We start from the raw sequence: 17,340 nt of genomic DNA, 5'->3' as shown, positions 1-17,340 counted from the left end.
TATGGTTAAAAAAAAAATCCAAGCTTGGAATGCTAGTTTGCTACAGAACAATTCTTTTATTCTCAGTAATAATTATCAGGCCGTGCGGTTAGTCAGTTACCACCGTTGGTAAAAAATAGATGAAGGAAAGTTACTACCTTTGGTACAAAATAGATGGATACATGCATGCCGTATGAGGGAAAATTTACTAGTATTTGCCACTCTACCAAAATACTACTAGTGCTCAAATACCACTCTCCCAAATTTTTATTCCCAAATAGTAACTTCTCCCGGGAAGTTTACATCTATGGACGGAATACATAACATCGCGTAGTCTTACATTGGTGACACGCCCACAGTACAGCAATCCTTTATAAAGAAAAAAAAAACAAACTAGTAATTCGAAGCCATCTGCACAAGATGTTACAAGCTTTAGCTCCGAGGGGAAAATTGTGAGACGACCAACATCATCAGCGATACCTTCTTCATAAAAAGTAAGCATTCGGTGAGATAATCAGATGAAAAAAATGAGTGGTTCTCAAGGCACTTGTTGACGTAAGGTAAACAGGAACAGCATCTTAGGCTCTCTTCTTCCGAGCAGAAGGTCCGAGTGATGAACCAGCAGTACCACGCGGAGCAGACGAGCAAAGTCCACGCAAAATTGCGATGACAGCGAAAACGGCAAAAGGAACATACATCTGAAGCAATTTTAGTGTCGCTTTCTTCGAGCCCACAATCTCTCCAAGTATTGCTGACTGATGATTATAAACAAACATTATGAAACATGTCAAAACAATGATCTAGTACAAGTAGATGACATTACATCATTCATTACGAGCTAGAAAAATATCCGATGCTTCCCACTAGGATGCACTCACATGCACCCAATTCAAAATAGGACATAAATAGTAATGAAAAAAAAACCCATAATAAAGAATAAAAAATAAAAAATAAAATTTACAGAACAAAGAACCATGTTAAAAAGAATCAAATATAAATTATATAATTCATTCTACATGTGGAGAAATTTTTTAGATAATGAAAGCTGAAAATTAGAAGAATGCCTATTCATTAAAATATCTTTTTGTTTCTTCCAAAACAGAATTGATTTTCTAATAATTTTTTATAGGATATGCTTGATTACTGCATGACCTATGTAACCAATATTGTCCTGTTTTTTGTATCCATTTGCAGTTTGCATTGAAGAAGAGGCATCAATGAGCATTCAGGGCACTCAGACTGAATTCCGGAATGACATTGATTGAGGTTACTTAGCATGCATGGCGATTGAACGTTCATGTAACAAATGTCTTCTGGCGTTTCTACAGTTTGCTCCTTAACGATAAACAAGGATATAGAAGCTCGGTGGGCTAAAAAATGTAAAGTGAGTTGATTGTACATAAATGTTCGGGCAAGCATTAACTGTTCTGTTCCTAATCTTCTTTCCTTCTGCACTGTGAATCTATGACCAGTTATGTAAACTTGAAACTAAGACAAATTTGTAATAAGAAGTCACAAATTGTATGTATATTTGAAAGGGAAAAACTGACCAAAGAAAATGTGTTGGCCTGTTGGGTATTTAATCAAACAGACTGTAAATCCTCAACTATGAGTGCAGAAAGTGAAATTGACATGTAAAGTGAACACACCATGGAAGCCAGTAAATAAAACAATTAATTAACGCAACAGAAAAAAGTAATTATGTTTCAGATAATACATCCATAGTACATGAAATATATTGAGTGGATAGTTGGGATGGTAATAAACTGGCTTAACACAAAGTGGATCTGGGCAGAGCTGCTAGGTGGATGGTGATAAGTGCTGGGCTACATGCTTCTCTATTTTATAGGCCAGACTCTCCGGTATCTTGGGATGGGATAAAAACAAGAGAGAACTTTGTGTTCTGCTTAAGCTACCATGCCATGGCATGCTTCTAGATAGACTGCATGCCCCACATTGCATGGTAAGTTCTTTTATCATCAGAATTTTTTAAAAAAGAAAAACTCAAACACCTTTTATATGTTTTCTTACATTAGAGATGCGCTAAAAATCAAAATATTACCTTACAAGCAAAAGGAACATTTAAATTATAAAAACAATGACAAATCGTCTGTTTTCCAGCGTTATCAAAATATATGTAACAATGCAATAAATGAACGTTGTAGTTCTCTTAATTATTTCTTCCAACATTATGGCTCATCACTGTAGGGATTCAGCAAGTGCCGACTGCAGTTAAGATTTTATGATGGGGATTTGGATATTGCTTTGTCAAAAGTCAAAACTATGCCCAATAACAAGGTGTCATGACTACTATATTAGAACCATGCCCAACTCCCAAAAGAACAAACAAAGAAATTGTATCCTTGGATGGAAAGATTAAGGCTCAAATCAGTCGAGCTTTTAATCATTTCCACTCTGAATGACTCAATGCTTCAGAGCAGGGCATTAATAAAACAGAAGAATATCTACATTCTTGTTTGGAGCGCACTATGAGCATTTACAAACACAAACAATAGTACCAACTAAAATGGGATCAAAAAGCAATTCGCGCGGCATTGAGTTGGACTTAAGAAATTTCATTGGTCCACCCAGATCAACAAACAATATAGAGCAATTTCATCGAACCCTCTAAACAAGTGAGCTTAGGCAATCCATGAGGACGACAATTACTTTGTTCTAAAATAAAATTATCAATCTGAGATTAGGTCTGTGTGTTCCCATAAAAATGAAAAATAAAATCAACCCTCTGCGCGTTGCAGATCCGATGCAGAAGCAACCCATTTACTCCCAACCAACATGAACTCGAACGCTGAAGCAGAGAGACAGCGGGGGAGGGAGCGAAGGGGGGCGTGAGTTACCATGGAGGTGAGGGTGGAGACGCCGGCGATGAGGGAGGTGGTGGCGGCCCAGCGGCGGCGGGCGAGGATGCCGTAGAGGGTGGCGAGGGCGAGCGGCCAGAGGAAGGCGAGCTCGAGCCAGACGAGCCCCCGGAGGAAGCCCGGGGGGCGGGCCACGAGGTAGTCGCCGAACTCGCGGGCGTACCACCGCTTGAGGGAGACGAGCGGCGCCGGGAAGAGGTGGCGCGGGAGCACGGACTGCGCGTCGATCAGCGGCGCCGCCACCGCCACCGTGAGCGAGAAGAGCACCACCGCCGCGTCCGCCGCCGCCGAGACCACCCCCATTGCCGCGACGCCCGGCGGAGCAGAGCAGAGAGTGAGATAGAGAGATCTCGACGAGGAGAAATGGTCGACGCGTCCGTCAAAGGAGGAGGTACTTACAGATGTCCAAAATTCGAGCAAATTTAATAAGGGAAAGGATTAATTGGATCATCCCATTATAAATTTAATTTGATGGTTTTTATAATTCACCCATTTAAAATCATCATGCCATTATAATTTGATAGGTATTTAAAATCATCATGCCATTATAATTTGATAGGTATTTGAAACGTGTCACTACTTACCACTTTAATACGCTGAAATTATTTTTTGAACTAGATTACCCTTTTTTTCTTCCTCTACTAATTGGGTGTCCGTGCGTTACAACGAGAGAAAAAATATATTTATGAATTCAAACACACCAAGGAAAATGATTTTAAATAGGCATCGAGTGTTTGTTTGTTGTAGCGAAAACCTTAATACACAATAATTACATCACATTTTTATAGTGCTCCTTATTAAATAACAAGAACAAACAAAATAAGAACATCATAGTAAAAAATAAAATAATACCGCTCTAATGCTAATACCAATATTTGACTTAGTTAAACACAAAATTAACTCACGGCATACAGAGACATGAGTAACATTATGATCACGCAAAAGAAGGTGAGTTATGGTGAAGCAATGCAAGCACAAGAATAGTTAATAAAATCCGATTCAGTCCTCACTGTGCAGATAACTATAATAGCACCTTGGTCGTCAGAAGCTTGGACAGAAGCATTGTTTGATAAATTAAATTTCAGCTGCTCCACAAGCTTCAATCTTCATTGTACAAAACTACAAATGACAGAACCACATTATTAGCTACTTGAATGCTATAAATGGAGAATGGTGCAATGATTAGTCATCTACAAGGTCCCAGTGAATTTGAAAAAGCTTGATCAGTAACATTACGTGTTAAACATCAAAGTTCCAGAAAATCTAAACCAATTCCTACAAACATCGAAGCAATACATTAAAGTCCAGAATCATAGTCATTGAAAATTCAATAATCAAAGCAACATAATACGTACATGACATGACAAACCACAAAGTCATCGACTCTTAGTCTAAGCAACAACCACTCAAAAGCACAAACTATAGCATCAGCTAAGAAGTCCTAGCACAACTATGCTAATAACCAGGAGCTCTTCTAGCCATCACACTAATACCCTTCAGAGCACGGTTGCGAGGTATGCCGATCTGTTGTCAATATATCCTTGGACAAATGCAAGATCCAAATATCTTGTTATCACACGTTGTCGCAATTATGCATTACAATTCAATATAGATATCTTGGGTTATTTTCTGAATGAGTAATTTACATATTGTTGGAACTACTTAGCAAAGCAAGCATTGCAGGATGAATTGGATTGAACTTGAAAGTAGAATGATCTGAACTCTCTAAGCATCCTATTGTTAAATACGAAATTAATATTTATTGCAGTTCAACAATGTAACATTATGTTAGTTATGCTTTAAGGATACCAGTTCTACACTAATTTTTGTTGGGTCTATGAGTGGGAGGAAATCAATGATATGATGTAGTTATCGGGACTTTACTTTATTCATTGGTGGTTATTTGATGTTGAAAGACTGAAGGTACGAGAGGTAATCTGAATATATTTATTAGTTAATTAAGTTGATATTAAAAAAAATGTAGTTAGCTAAAAAAAAGGGTACATGCCCCTTTTACTTAACATGGGGGCACAAGTCCCCTCTTAACGGGCTTGTAAAAAGGTGAAATAATCATTAGCAAAGTCCACTAGTTTTTTATCATAATTTTCTATGGTAGTAGCATGAAATAATATTTTTTTTGAACATGTAGCACGAAATAATATTGTTATTAAGTTTGTACTATAATGTTACTTTATGCTTGACTTTTGATATCATCAACTTTTTAAATTTCCATTTATAGAGTGAAAATCCAATCTCCTCTGGCCAAAGAACGAGTTTGCGCCTATGAGTAGCTAGGTAAGGTTCAAAATTTTAATATATACAAACAACAACATGTGTAATTTGATATGAATGCAAAATATGAAAGTTTTTACTACAAAATAGACTTTAAAGTTTGTAGACAAGACTATTGGAAAACTCGAGGGAGAAACATTTGAGGATAACAATCTAATCATTACCGCAAATAATGCTTCTGTTAATTGCAACAATTTAAGTTTGGAAGTTGGTTGAAGGAGTAGTTATGGTATATTAAAATATTTTTTTGTCTTGTAGTGACTCATAGAAAGTTGGCATGAAGACTTAATTTGTACTATTTAAGTTATAACTTCTAATTCATTTCCAAATATGTTTCTCACCGCTTTTGTACTAAGATTTAGAGCTTGACTCATAATCAATTGGGACAATGGCAAAGCAATGAAATATCTTCTAAAGTCATTTAAGTTTCTCCCTATTTATATTGGAGATGACCAGACAGACAAACATGCATTTAAGGTTCAATTATTTCTTAAACATAAATAAATCCCGAGAACTCCTTTTAGTGTTAGTTATATAATATCTCATATGTATATGTTACTTTGTTAGGTGTTTCATGAGCGTAACAACGAGTACAATATTCTTATGTTACAAGCTATGTCACCCACTACATACGATGATATTGTTATATAGAATCTCACACGTATATGCTACTACATTAGACTTCATGACTCATGAGTTCCACAACAAGGAACAATGAGACAATTTCATGCGGAATTGCCAGCCGGGGGATACATCCCCATCCCAGCCCACCCCTATTGGTTGGAAAATTCCCCATCCCCAAACTGAGGAAACATGATTCCCATCCCTGCCCTCTGGGGGAATTATTTATCACTCCTCGTACCCGCTTAAAAATGCATGTACATCTCATATCATAAATGTAATATAACACATATCAATATATCGGCATATAATCACTAATTCACATGATAGGAACAAAAGATTGTCATTCATCTAGTAATCATAGCCCAGCTAGACTTCAAACACGCAAATGTACATCAAATTTGGACCCCCAATGCTAGTTAAGCGAGTCTCCGTGGAGAATGGAGATGGAGGATAATTCTGCCCGGCTGCCCGCCAGACTCTATGGGTCGGTGTGTTTTCTCCTGTTCAATTTCCTTTTGAAGAACTAATTGCAACCATCTATGCTCCTAACAAAAGAATACCCCATAGCCACGAGGAAACGAGTCCAATAATAAATCTCGACCGTTTGGTCTGAATTTTACTTGTGCAGATGGTGTCCATACAGGAACATATATGTGGTGGTTGAGTACCATCCACAGGCCACAGCTGATCTTAATATCGTGTGGGTGGTACACGATATTTAAGTCACAAAATTCAGTGACTTGTCATAACATCAATAAGATATTTGTGGTAAGTTTTTAGGAATAGAGCTTATAATGCTGAAAATGTTGATATGCTGGCTGACAATTTTTTTTATTGACATTGATGGTGTCATCGTGTAAACTATTGTAAGCCGGTATATTACCAATAACACAATTCAACATTTTTTTCAGCAATATAAGCTACAATTCCTAAAAATGTACCCACAAACATCTTATTTGGCAAGTCACTGAATTTCGTGAAAATTCATCCCAAATTACACTGTTACAATGTACTGGCATATCATTACATTGTTTGGGATAGAGAGAAAACTGCAGCGGTAGATTATATGACTCAACTATAGTATGTTTGGAGAAAAAAACAATCATAATCCCTTTTAATTCCCGGAAAATTGAGTTCCTATGAATTAGGTTGGAAGTAAACACCATGTAGGGTATATTTCTATCCTTCGATCAAAATATTTTTAAACCTTGTAGCATATTCTTTACTTATAATTGCTTCCATTTTCGAGCCCTACAATTGTACCGATCATATTGCATATTTCAAGCCCTACAATTGTACCAATCATATTTAATTTAATTTTGTTTATATTTTTTCATATTGAAATAATGAAACTTACAGTAGCATCCATCAATATGAAGGGTTGTCTGTCACCATCAACCTCGGCAAGGAACTAGGCATCTACTATTCTACCATGACAATAACACTAAATGCTCAGTTTACCCTGCAATCATCAAACTCAACATCGTCGAAGTACTTGAACCTTCTGAAACAAACAAGCAGTCAATAACACAACAATATAAATTCCTTACTAAGTCTAACCAATTCATCAACTAACTTACATATGCACAACAGGTCTTGCATGCGCAACAGGTCTTGCACGGCGCCCAAACTGTGCATACTTTCTCTTTCGGTTTAGATTCGTTGGGGCCATTTCTATGCGAAGACAATTTCAGAAGTAGCAAGAACAATGACTACCATAATTTTAATAAATATTTTACTGAATAGTTTGATTAAGACCTAAATGTTATCACCCCTGTTCATTCCCTCATCAAGAATATAAACACGCATCCGATAAGTTTCAACTCTTATTTTAGAAAGAGAGCATAGTCATCCAACCGAGACAGCCGCACAATCCAATATGCCAATGATCTGGACACAAAATATATATATATATATATATATATATATATATATATATATATAGTAAATTTGTTTGGTGCTCCATGGTGCCCGGGCACCATTATTGAAATTGAGTATATACCCAATTCAAATGAGTATGAAACTTTTTCAATTACTTAGGTATTAACATTAACTACTTTACTAACTAGTTTAAAGCAAGTTTGAACTGAATTTGAACTTGTTTTTATTAGATTTTGATTCTAGGTATATAGCATCCATACATATAATTAGTTAGGTATGTAAACGCGGATTGTGAAATAAAGTTAAATTTGAGTTGTTTTGTTGATAAGTATATGTATGAATCAAATTATTATAACTAGGTATATACTCACAATTTGAAAATTTTAACAAATTTGAATGATTTTGTGCATTAGATACCATGTTGCCCGGGCACCATGGTGCCCCATATGAGTGTCCTATATATATATATATATATATATAACGAAAACTGGATAACACTATATTTCAAATACTAATGAGAAAGATAAAGCAAGACTGAGATAACATGTCTGAATAATCTTGCATACCGTGGAGATATCTGATGGCCTGGTTGCTCTGCCTGCTCGAGTATGTACAGTTGCACACCAACTCGATTCGTGTATATATAGAGATACATTTCAGAGGAGAAAGAAAGCGTGGTTTTTGGAAAGCGAGATTGGGGATTTGGAGCGTTATTAGCGGATATGGAGCAGGATTAGGAGATTTGCAGCGCGTATCTAGTCTAATCTTAAATGTTTCAGAAGATACTAATGTTCAAGTTTTAAAAGTTTAACTCTTGTTTCAAAAAGGACATGTTTTGATGTACAAAACAATAAACAAATGCACTACACTACCTCTCCAAGAAAAAAAAAATAGAATGCACTAGAATCAAATCTGCTATTGCTTTGAGGTTGAGGCAAAGGAGTTAAGACTCGGAAGCTGTGCATATGGTTTGATGTTTTTTTTTACAAAGTATAACTTGCAATTTCTACACCAACTAATGGTATGCACAACCATAGTCTCTGAACATTAATTAGGATTTAAACCGTAATAATGGAGTCGTACACTCACAACTCTAACGACCCGAATGGTGCTTCCCTGTATGGTTTGATAGGTAGATGTGCACAGCTTAAGTTTCTTGATTTTTTTTAATAGTTTCATTCAACGTTTCTTAAATTCGTTAGTTGAGATGCCAACTGTATCATTGACCGTGGGGCTGTCAAACTATTGCATTTAAATTCATTAGTTGAGATGCCAACTGTATCCATTGACCGTGGGTCTGTCAAACCATTGCAAACTGCTCTGATTACACAGTCAATAGTTAAAAACGAAATAGATAAATTTCGACCAGACTCAATTATGCATATGCTAGGTAGGATTTCACAGCTGATTTGCAATAGAATGGCACAGTATCAAATTAGATAATTTATCAGATGAGATAAAAAAGAGATTCTATTATGGTATACCCCAGTTTGCTAAGATAAACAGGCATTCTATCTTTGCTCAGAAAAAGGAGAGCTAATTTCAAGAACAAGTCTGATTAACCTCAGAAATAACTACATAAGCCGCTAGTAATCATGGCACCACCAGGGATGAAAACGGTATGAAATATTTCCGGCTTCCAGGCTTGTTTTTGAAAACAAAATCAACCGATCGGAATTTTTCGGAAACAGAAACGAATTCGGAAATATTTTGTCAGAAACGGAATCGAATATGATAAAAGCAGTTTCCGTTGAAACTCAGAATCGGTCGAAAACTTTCCGAAAACTTTTTCGGAATTTCCAAAGTTACAGGCCCATACAATACAAATAGTCCATAATACCTCCCCAGGCCAGCCTATTTAGTATGATACCTCCCATAGTCTATAATACCTCCCGTAACCTAGAGACTTAGAGAGTAGAGAGTGAGGGACTGAGGAAGACATCGAAGATTCCAGAGCCGGACGGAGAAGCGACACATCTAGATCTCATGTCGTCTCGTCCCCCGCCGTCTATTTGAAGTTTTTGTCCATCGAAGTTTGAAGCTCGCTTTGAAGGTTTTTTGTATTTCGATAAATTTTTGTTATCGTATCCGCGCTGGTTCATTTTCACTCCGTTTTCGGTTTCGATAATATTTAATTCCGTTTTCGTATCCGGGGTTTCCGATTCCGATTCCAATTCCAAAAAAAATATGAAAACGAAAACAATAACGTGGTTTCCATCCTTTTCTGCACCGTTTTTATCCCTCGTTGCTCTTATTAAAAGAGAGAATTGCTATGTAAACCAGATTAACCTTTTCTCATAAAAATTAATATAGTAAGAGTAAATATTGTACTCAAAGTCCTGAAGTTCTTTTATTAAATGAAACTACGCAAAGAGGTACGAGTTGTAGATTCTCACAAACAACCTCATCGCTTTGCTTATGTTTACGCTTATCCGCATAACTTATTAGCAATCAAAAAATAATTAATGGGTAATACTTTTTTTATTTGTGTTCTTAGTGATACCAAAACAAATTGTGTAAAATAAACTATGATGAAAAACACCAAAATCAACTCCAAAATTAAGTTGCAAAATTTAAATTTTAGCTTATAGACATAAGAATAAGTGAAACGATAGAGCTTAAAAAGTGGATAAAATAAAAGGAAGAGTCTTATATATAAGCCTATAATCACAGAAATGTTCTCAACCTAACAGGTATGCTGGATCCGCTTGCTGAAAAGGTGTAAATTCTCAAAGAACTAAGATAAGTAGGAACATTGCCTTTTTGGAGACGACACTGATTGTTCAAAAACATTCACGAGGATCTTTACGTTGCTGTAAATAATACATGCCAGCAAGAAATACATGATTGACTATAACCAAAAAACAAATTTACCGCAAGATCAAGAAATAAAATTAATCCTTAGGGCCTCTTCTTCTGAGAAGAAGGTGCAGGTGCTAAACCAGTACCCTGCGAAGACCACACGACCAGTCCGCGCAGAGCTGCAATGACTGCAAGAACAGCAAAAGGGACATACATCTGAAGCAGCTTATGTGTTGCTCGCCCTGAGACCAAAAACTCACCGAGTACTGCAGACTGAAACGATTAAAGTCAAGATTAATGACAAGGTAAGATTCAAAACAGATCGTTAAAAAAAGACAAATCAATCAACGTGCGAATGCATGATTCTAACTTAGAAAAGGTAATGTTATAGTAAGTAGTAACTGTTCTTCTTATACCCTTTTGTCAATCAAATTCTCCCATTGCTATTTTATTAGATTTCTGAAGCAAGCTAACTTATAGTTTTGAAAGATATCTAGGATTATGGAGAGTTCTTCACATATTGAAGTTCTACTTCTAAATGAAGACAAAATCGAACAAAAAATTTGGAAAGTTCCTATTAAGTTAGAATAGGAAAAATGTTACTTTAACTTCGAGACAAATTACTGCTCAAACTATTTCAATCTATTTGTGCGTATTAAAAGAGCAGTGGACGACATCAATAGCATCGATGAATGTCAACATTACTATCAGATCGCTGGGGCACATCATGACAGGCAACCATCAACTGTTAAAAAGACGCCCATCCCATCAGTGTGTAGAACATTAGAACTTATCAGGATATTTCCCAAAGAAAAAAATGAACTCGTATGTTTAGTAATTATAGATAAAAATTGAGCTAAGTCTAGTGACAAGCAAATCAAGCATAACCTTGCGAGTCCTGACAATGGAACTTCCATTACGTAAACCCCAACGTCGCAATGACGAAGATAAACCGAGTTAACAAAACGAATTCACCAATCACCCAGTTCATATTTGTACCCTTCTTCCTCTTCAAATTCCCCATGTTGGCCTAAATCCTCAGATAATTAGCAAATGCTAAAAGCATGAATTTGAGTATTTGACCTCAGCTTCTTGCAATACCAAATATAAGTACGTATACCTCCTAAACCAAAGGCACTGACGAACATGGACTTGAATCTGAGAGAATTGGTCGCGACGACTCTACTCACCATGGCGGTGACGACGGAGACCCCGGCGGCGAGGGCGGTGGCGCCGGCCCATGGGCGGCGGGCGAGCACCCCGTAGAGGGTGGCGACGGAGAGCGGCCAATGGAGGAGGAGCTCCAGCCAGACGAGGCCGCGGAAGAAGCCCGGCGGCTCGGCCGCCAGGTAGTCGCCGAACTCCGTGGCGTACCACCGGTGGAGCCCAACGAGGGGCGCCGGGAAGAGGCGGCGCGGGAGGACGGCCTGCGCGTCGATCAGGGGCGCCGCGGCGGCGACGGCGAGGGAGAAGAGCACCACCGCCGCGTCCGCCGCCGTCGAGAGGAGGCCCATCGTAACATCGCGGTCAACTTTGGGTGGGTGGGCCCCTTCATCTGGACGTGTTGGGCCCACTTGAAATTAGTAGGGCGGGCCTAAGCCCAATCCATCCCAAACCTACAAGTCCATTCATAGATTTTTTTATTTGAGTAGTAAATCGGGAAATATAGGGCCAGTTTGGGGAGTTTAAGATTCTGAGAAGCAACTGCTGAGAAGCTAGCCGCTAAGAATCTGGAGGCTTCTAGGGGCCTATTTGGGGGAGCTTCTAGCTGCTGCAGCTTCTCCTAGAATCAGAAACTCCTCCAAACAGTCCAACCTTTTGGTCCAGATTCTGAGAAGCTGCAGTTGTAGAATCTAAAAAATGAACTTGAAGCCAGAAGCTGGAAAACCCAGCTTTTCTAGATTCTCGGAGGCTGGCTACCAACCAGCTGTTTCTCAGAATCTTAAACTCCCCCAAACAGGCCCTAGTTCATTTTACAGATTCTACAACTACAGATTCTCAGTATCTAGATAAAAAGCTGGACTGTTTGGGGAGCTTCTGACAACTGGAGATTCTAAGAGAAGCTGCAGCTGCTAGAAGCTCCCCTAAACAGGCCCTACTCTCTCTCTCTCGTAAATTATAAGGCTATATTTTTTTACACGGTCTTCGATAATATACTTTGCCTAGTATTTATTTTATGATCCCAACAAATATGAAATTAGCATCACATGAAAGTATTTCAAAATATAAATCTAGTGATATAACATGCATAATATTTAGTATATACTTATATAATTAGTATGATTATTAGTTAAAAGCTACCGAATTTAATTTTCCTCAAAAAGAGGGCAACCTATAATTTGAGACTGATGGAGTAATGAATTTTTAATGGACCATTAGCTCCTGAAAATTTATAAATGGCATTATCCAAAGAGAAATGTATTTTTTTACCCAGCCTCTATATCTAATCGGATATATGCAGCCTTTTAAATCGGAAACTTAGCTCCTCAAATAACCCAATATAAAATTCGATTGTATGGAGATTTAGACTCAGGAACTTGGATTGCTACTCAGGTCACTTCAACCACTATATTACATGCCTTTTCGCTGCAAGTATTAATTGGAGAAGTTGTTGATTCTGCAATATATTTCAGCAAAATGACATCCTTACATCTGTCATATGATAGGCAATAGTTAATTTTTGCATTAATTTAAAGGGAACAAAGGCAAGCGCACAATGATTCAGCCCAAAGTTGCCCAAGTTTGGGAACATAGCTAATATGAGCTGACAGCCTGACACACTATATATAAGGCTAGGCTCATATTGTTTGTTAGGTTATGGACACACTCCCCGCATGAGGTAGCAAAAATGTTGTTGATTTCATTTCATTTGTGGTGCTAGGAATAGGAGTTGTTGGGAATTCATCTACTTCGGGCTGGGACGGTAGACTTTCCTGCAGCTCACAAGACACGCTCCAAATATATTTGAGAAGAGATTCATGTTTCTTTTGTGTGGCTGACCATAACTACGCAAACAGATGAAGAATTTGAATTCGATGATGACTAGGCTGAGTTACTGTGCCCTTCGCCATCTTCAAAATCTTCACAGTAATTTATTAAGATTACAATGGAACTATAGAGCTAAGCTTAGGGTTTAAGTCCTACTGTCCTAGTTGCCACACGCTTGTGTTTGGTAGAAATATATATAAGCACGTATAGATTTAATTTATTCATAAATAAATCATGATATTTAATATGTAAACTAGCATAACTAAATCATACGATCTAGACTGGTATATAAGACAACTATACATGAATAGATTGAACATGCCGAACATGGTGGAAACATACCGACGGTTCTGGTTCTACTACGGAAGAGGATTGGCTTGGTGCGAGCAGCACACACCACACGAACAACGCGCGGTATAGGGTGCTGACGTCAATGCGCAGCCCGAGTAAGGAGGAAGAGGAGTTGTTGTGAAAGACCAGCGAACAGTCATATGACGACATGTGCAGTGGATGCACTAGTAGGCCGGCACCACCTAGGCGCGGCACGCCCAGAATAGAGGACCACAAAGTGCTACTCCGGAGTTGCGCAAGCGTCGTGATGTGCGCAGTTGCGACGACTAGAGGTGGGGTTCGGTTTCTTGGGTTTACCATAAACTCAGTTTCTCAAAACTAGCAGCAGAACTACCTTGTTCAGAATAAGAAAAATAAACCGAACAATTTGGTGCGGTTTATTGGGTTATCGGCATACCCTGATGTTGATTCCGATCCCTTCATCAGTTCATCGCACTAGGAGCAAAAATCAGGAAGCAACAACGGCGACGTTGTTCATGAACATATTCCTCCACAAGGCAAGACCAACACATGGCTCAATTGCCATCGGGCAAGAAAAAAAAAGAAGAAATCAGCAGCAAAGCAAAGACTAGAAACGCCAAATCAAAGACTTAGAGCATGTGCACGGCACAATCTCGACCGAGCCGATTGAATCATCACGATGATCAACAATAAAATCGGCGACAGCTTGGCCTTTAATCACCTTCAGTGACTCGTACTGAAGATCAAACTCAGTTAAGGAAAATATCCACTTTCCAACCCGTCCTTTCAAAATAGGAGCCGACAACATATACTTGATAACATAGGCCTTGCATATAACGGTGCATTCATTGGATAATAAATATTGCCTTAACCTTGTGCATGAAAAATATAAACACAAGCATAACTTTTCCACAGGAGAATACCTAGTCTCTGCATCCAAAAGCCGACGGCTTAGATAAAACACAATTCTTTCTTTCCCTTCGAGTTCTTGAATCAAAACCGAGCCGATTGACTTCTCACCGGCCGACAGATATAACCGAAAAGGTATCCCCTTTCGTGGAGGAATCAACACTGGAGGAGAACTAAGATAATTCTTAATGTTATCCAAAGCCTTCTGTTGCTCTGCCCCCAAGTAAACTGCTGATCGGCGTTTAATCTTAACAACGGCGTAAAAGGCTCTAACCTTCCAGATAAATTAGAAATAAACCGTCGAACAAAATTAATCTTGCCAATCATCTCCTACAACTCTGTCTTGTTCTCTGGGGCCTTGATCTTCTTAATCGCATTAATGCTCCTTTGAGTTATCTCAATTCCCCTCTCATGGACAAGAAAACCCAAGAACTGGCCAGCCGATACACCAAAAGCACACTTTGTCGGATTCATCTTCAAGCCATATTTCCTGGTCCTCTCAAAAACTTTTCTTAAATCGGCTATGTGGTCTTGTATCTCTTTAGACTTAACAACCACATCATCAATGTAGACCTCAACCAACCAGCCGATCAGATCATGATAAATATAATTCATCGCCCTTTGATATGTGGCTCCATCACTTTTTAATCCAAAAGTCATCACGACCCACTCAAACAAGCCGATTGCACCAGGATATCTAAAAGCTATCTTATGAATGTCTTCCTCTGTCATGAAGATTTGATTATATCCCGCATTTCCATCCATAAAACTTAATATCTTATGTCCCGAAGCAGCGTCAACCAATTGATCGGCCACTGGCATTGGATATTCGTCCTTTGGGGTAGCTTTATTCAAATTTCTAAAATCAATACACACCCTAACCTTGCCATTTTTCTTGATAACAGGAACTATACTAGAAATCCATTCAGCATATCGACAAGGACGAATAAAACCAGCATCGTATAAGCGTTGAATCTCAGCCTTAACAAGTTCGAGCATATCGGCTTTGCATCTTCTCGGCGGTTGCTGGTGTGGTCTAAACCCCGGTTTAATAGGTAGCCGATGTTCAACGATTGACCGGCTGAGCCCTGGCATCTCGTAATACTCCCAAGCGAAGCAATCTCTAAACTCTTTCAAGAGCTCTATAAGCTTGGTTCTAAACTCTGGGGATAAATTCTTACTAATAAATGTCGGCCTTGGCCGATCGCCTGGACCTATATCTATTTCTTCCAAATCATCGGCCGACATATAACCTTGACCTTGCTTGTCATCGAGATCATCTACCGTGTCCTCGGTGTAGACGTTTGAACCCTCCACGACGCCCTCAAAGTAATAGCTTGGGTTCTCCATCTTCGAGTGGCTGTATATCAGAATCGGATACTTTTAGAAAATCTCCATCCCAAACCTTTCCAGATAAACAATCAAGGCCATCCATCTCCCAAAGAGCTAAATCGGCACTGGCAACATTAACTGACCTATCGGCTGGCACGATCTCTATTTTGTCGCCTTGCCACTGAATTAAGCATTGGTGCATAGTCGAAGGAATACAACAATTGGCGTGAATCCAATCCCTTCCGAGCAACAAACTGTAAGAACCCTTCCCATCGATGACAAAAAACGTAGTAGGAATAGTCTTACTGCCGACTGTCAGCTCCACATTTAGAACACCCTTGGTTTCCGATGGATTGCCACCAAAGTCCTTAAGTACCATATTTGTCTTGATGAGGTCCTCGGTGTTTCTACCCAACTTCCTGAACGTAGCATAAGGCATCAAATTTACCGCAGCTCCACCATCGACCATCATCTTTGACATCAGCTTCCCATTGACGTAGCCATTTACATACAACGGTTTAAGATGCCGATTGTCTGTCCCCTCAGGTTTCTCGAACACTGCCTGTTCTGGTGACAGAACCAACTTAGCCGATTCCTGTTCCACTTCTTCGACATCGGCTTGATCGATTCCGAACTCAGCTGGCAAAGTAAAACCATGTTAATTGGTGCTGTTACAACACTCTTCCCTTTTGCCAACTTCTTCGCCTCATCGGCTGCAACATCATCGGCTGCATGAACCTAATTCTTAACACGCCACTCATGTCGTGGTCTTGCTTTCCTCAGCCGATGGTTAATTTCTTGTTCAACCTCCTGGAGGCGCTCCCTACTCCTCAATCTTTGAACCCTCCTTTTTTGATTCTTCGTGAAAATACCAGAAGGACACCATTGATTCTTCCTGGTTACCTCATCCTCTTGGCCACGATCTTGATTCACAGGACCCAATCTTTGATGAACAGAAACTCTTGCCTGCCTCAGCCAATTACCCCTGTTATATGATCGGCTTGAACTCTCGACAATATCACTGCACCCAGGGCAATTTTCAATAGATGGCAGCCTCATCCCTTCATTCCAGCAGAATCTAAAAAACTCACAACCCCAATGAGGATCAAAGCCATCATCGTGTTCTTCATAATGCTTCTCCTGCTGCTTGTCATATTTCCTCTGATATTTGTTGATAACCCTAGTCGAATTCACCTGAAAACCCTTTGCATGGATCCTGTCGACTGTCTGGCTAGCTGTATGCACCATATTAACAGGAAAAGGATTGCTATCGACCTTCATCGGCTTCTTGGAGTCATCGAACTTAATCTTGCCCCCTTCAATAGCCACTTGAATCTGCTGT

At 39.0% G+C, this 17,340-nt stretch overlaps 2 protein-coding genes across 2 annotated transcripts; both read right to left on the bottom strand.

Annotated features, from left to right (window-relative positions):
- Positions 1-217: 217 nt before the first annotated feature.
- On the bottom strand, positions 218-3,237 carry LOC127778591 (uncharacterized). The gene is made up of 2 exons (XM_052305212.1): positions 2,838-3,237; positions 218-734 (listed from the first exon to the last, which is right to left on the bottom strand). Exons 1-2 carry the CDS (start codon positions 3,159-3,161, stop codon positions 558-560), a joined length of 501 nt encoding a protein of 166 aa, XP_052161172.1. The 5' UTR covers positions 3,162-3,237; the 3' UTR covers positions 218-557.
- A 7,048-nt stretch (positions 3,238-10,285) lies between these two features.
- Positions 10,286-12,016, bottom strand: LOC127779927 (uncharacterized). The gene is made up of 2 exons (XM_052306861.1): positions 11,648-12,016; positions 10,286-10,730 (listed from the first exon to the last, which is right to left on the bottom strand). Exons 1-2 carry the CDS (start codon positions 11,969-11,971, stop codon positions 10,557-10,559), a joined length of 498 nt encoding a protein of 165 aa, XP_052162821.1. The 5' UTR covers positions 11,972-12,016; the 3' UTR covers positions 10,286-10,556.
- Positions 12,017-17,340: the final 5,324 nt, after the last annotated feature.

This window comes from Oryza glaberrima, chromosome 7 (genome assembly GCF_000147395.1).
Source record: "Oryza glaberrima chromosome 7, OglaRS2, whole genome shotgun sequence".
Lineage (NCBI taxonomy): Eukaryota > Viridiplantae > Streptophyta > Magnoliopsida > Poales > Poaceae > Oryza > Oryza glaberrima.
Note: the sequence above shows the minus strand (reverse complement) of the source record. Positions and strands in the feature narration are given on the sequence as shown.

Bases quoted from the DNA above. Each gene is read 5' to 3' on its own strand.
- LOC127778591 (XM_052305212.1), bottom strand. From the start codon at position 3,161: ATGGGGGTGGTCTCGGCGGCGGCGGACGCGGCGGTGGTGCTCTTCTCG. The intron at 735-2,837 runs GTAACTCACGCC...TATAATCATCAG, and splicing joins TCTCCACCCTCACCTCCATG to TCAGCAATACTTGGAGAGAT.
- LOC127779927 (XM_052306861.1), bottom strand. From the start codon at position 11,971: ATGGGCCTCCTCTCGACGGCGGCGGACGCGGCGGTGGTGCTCTTCTCC. The intron at 10,731-11,647 runs GTGAGTAGAGTC...TAATCGTTTCAG, and splicing joins TCTCCGTCGTCACCGCCATG to TCTGCAGTACTCGGTGAGTT.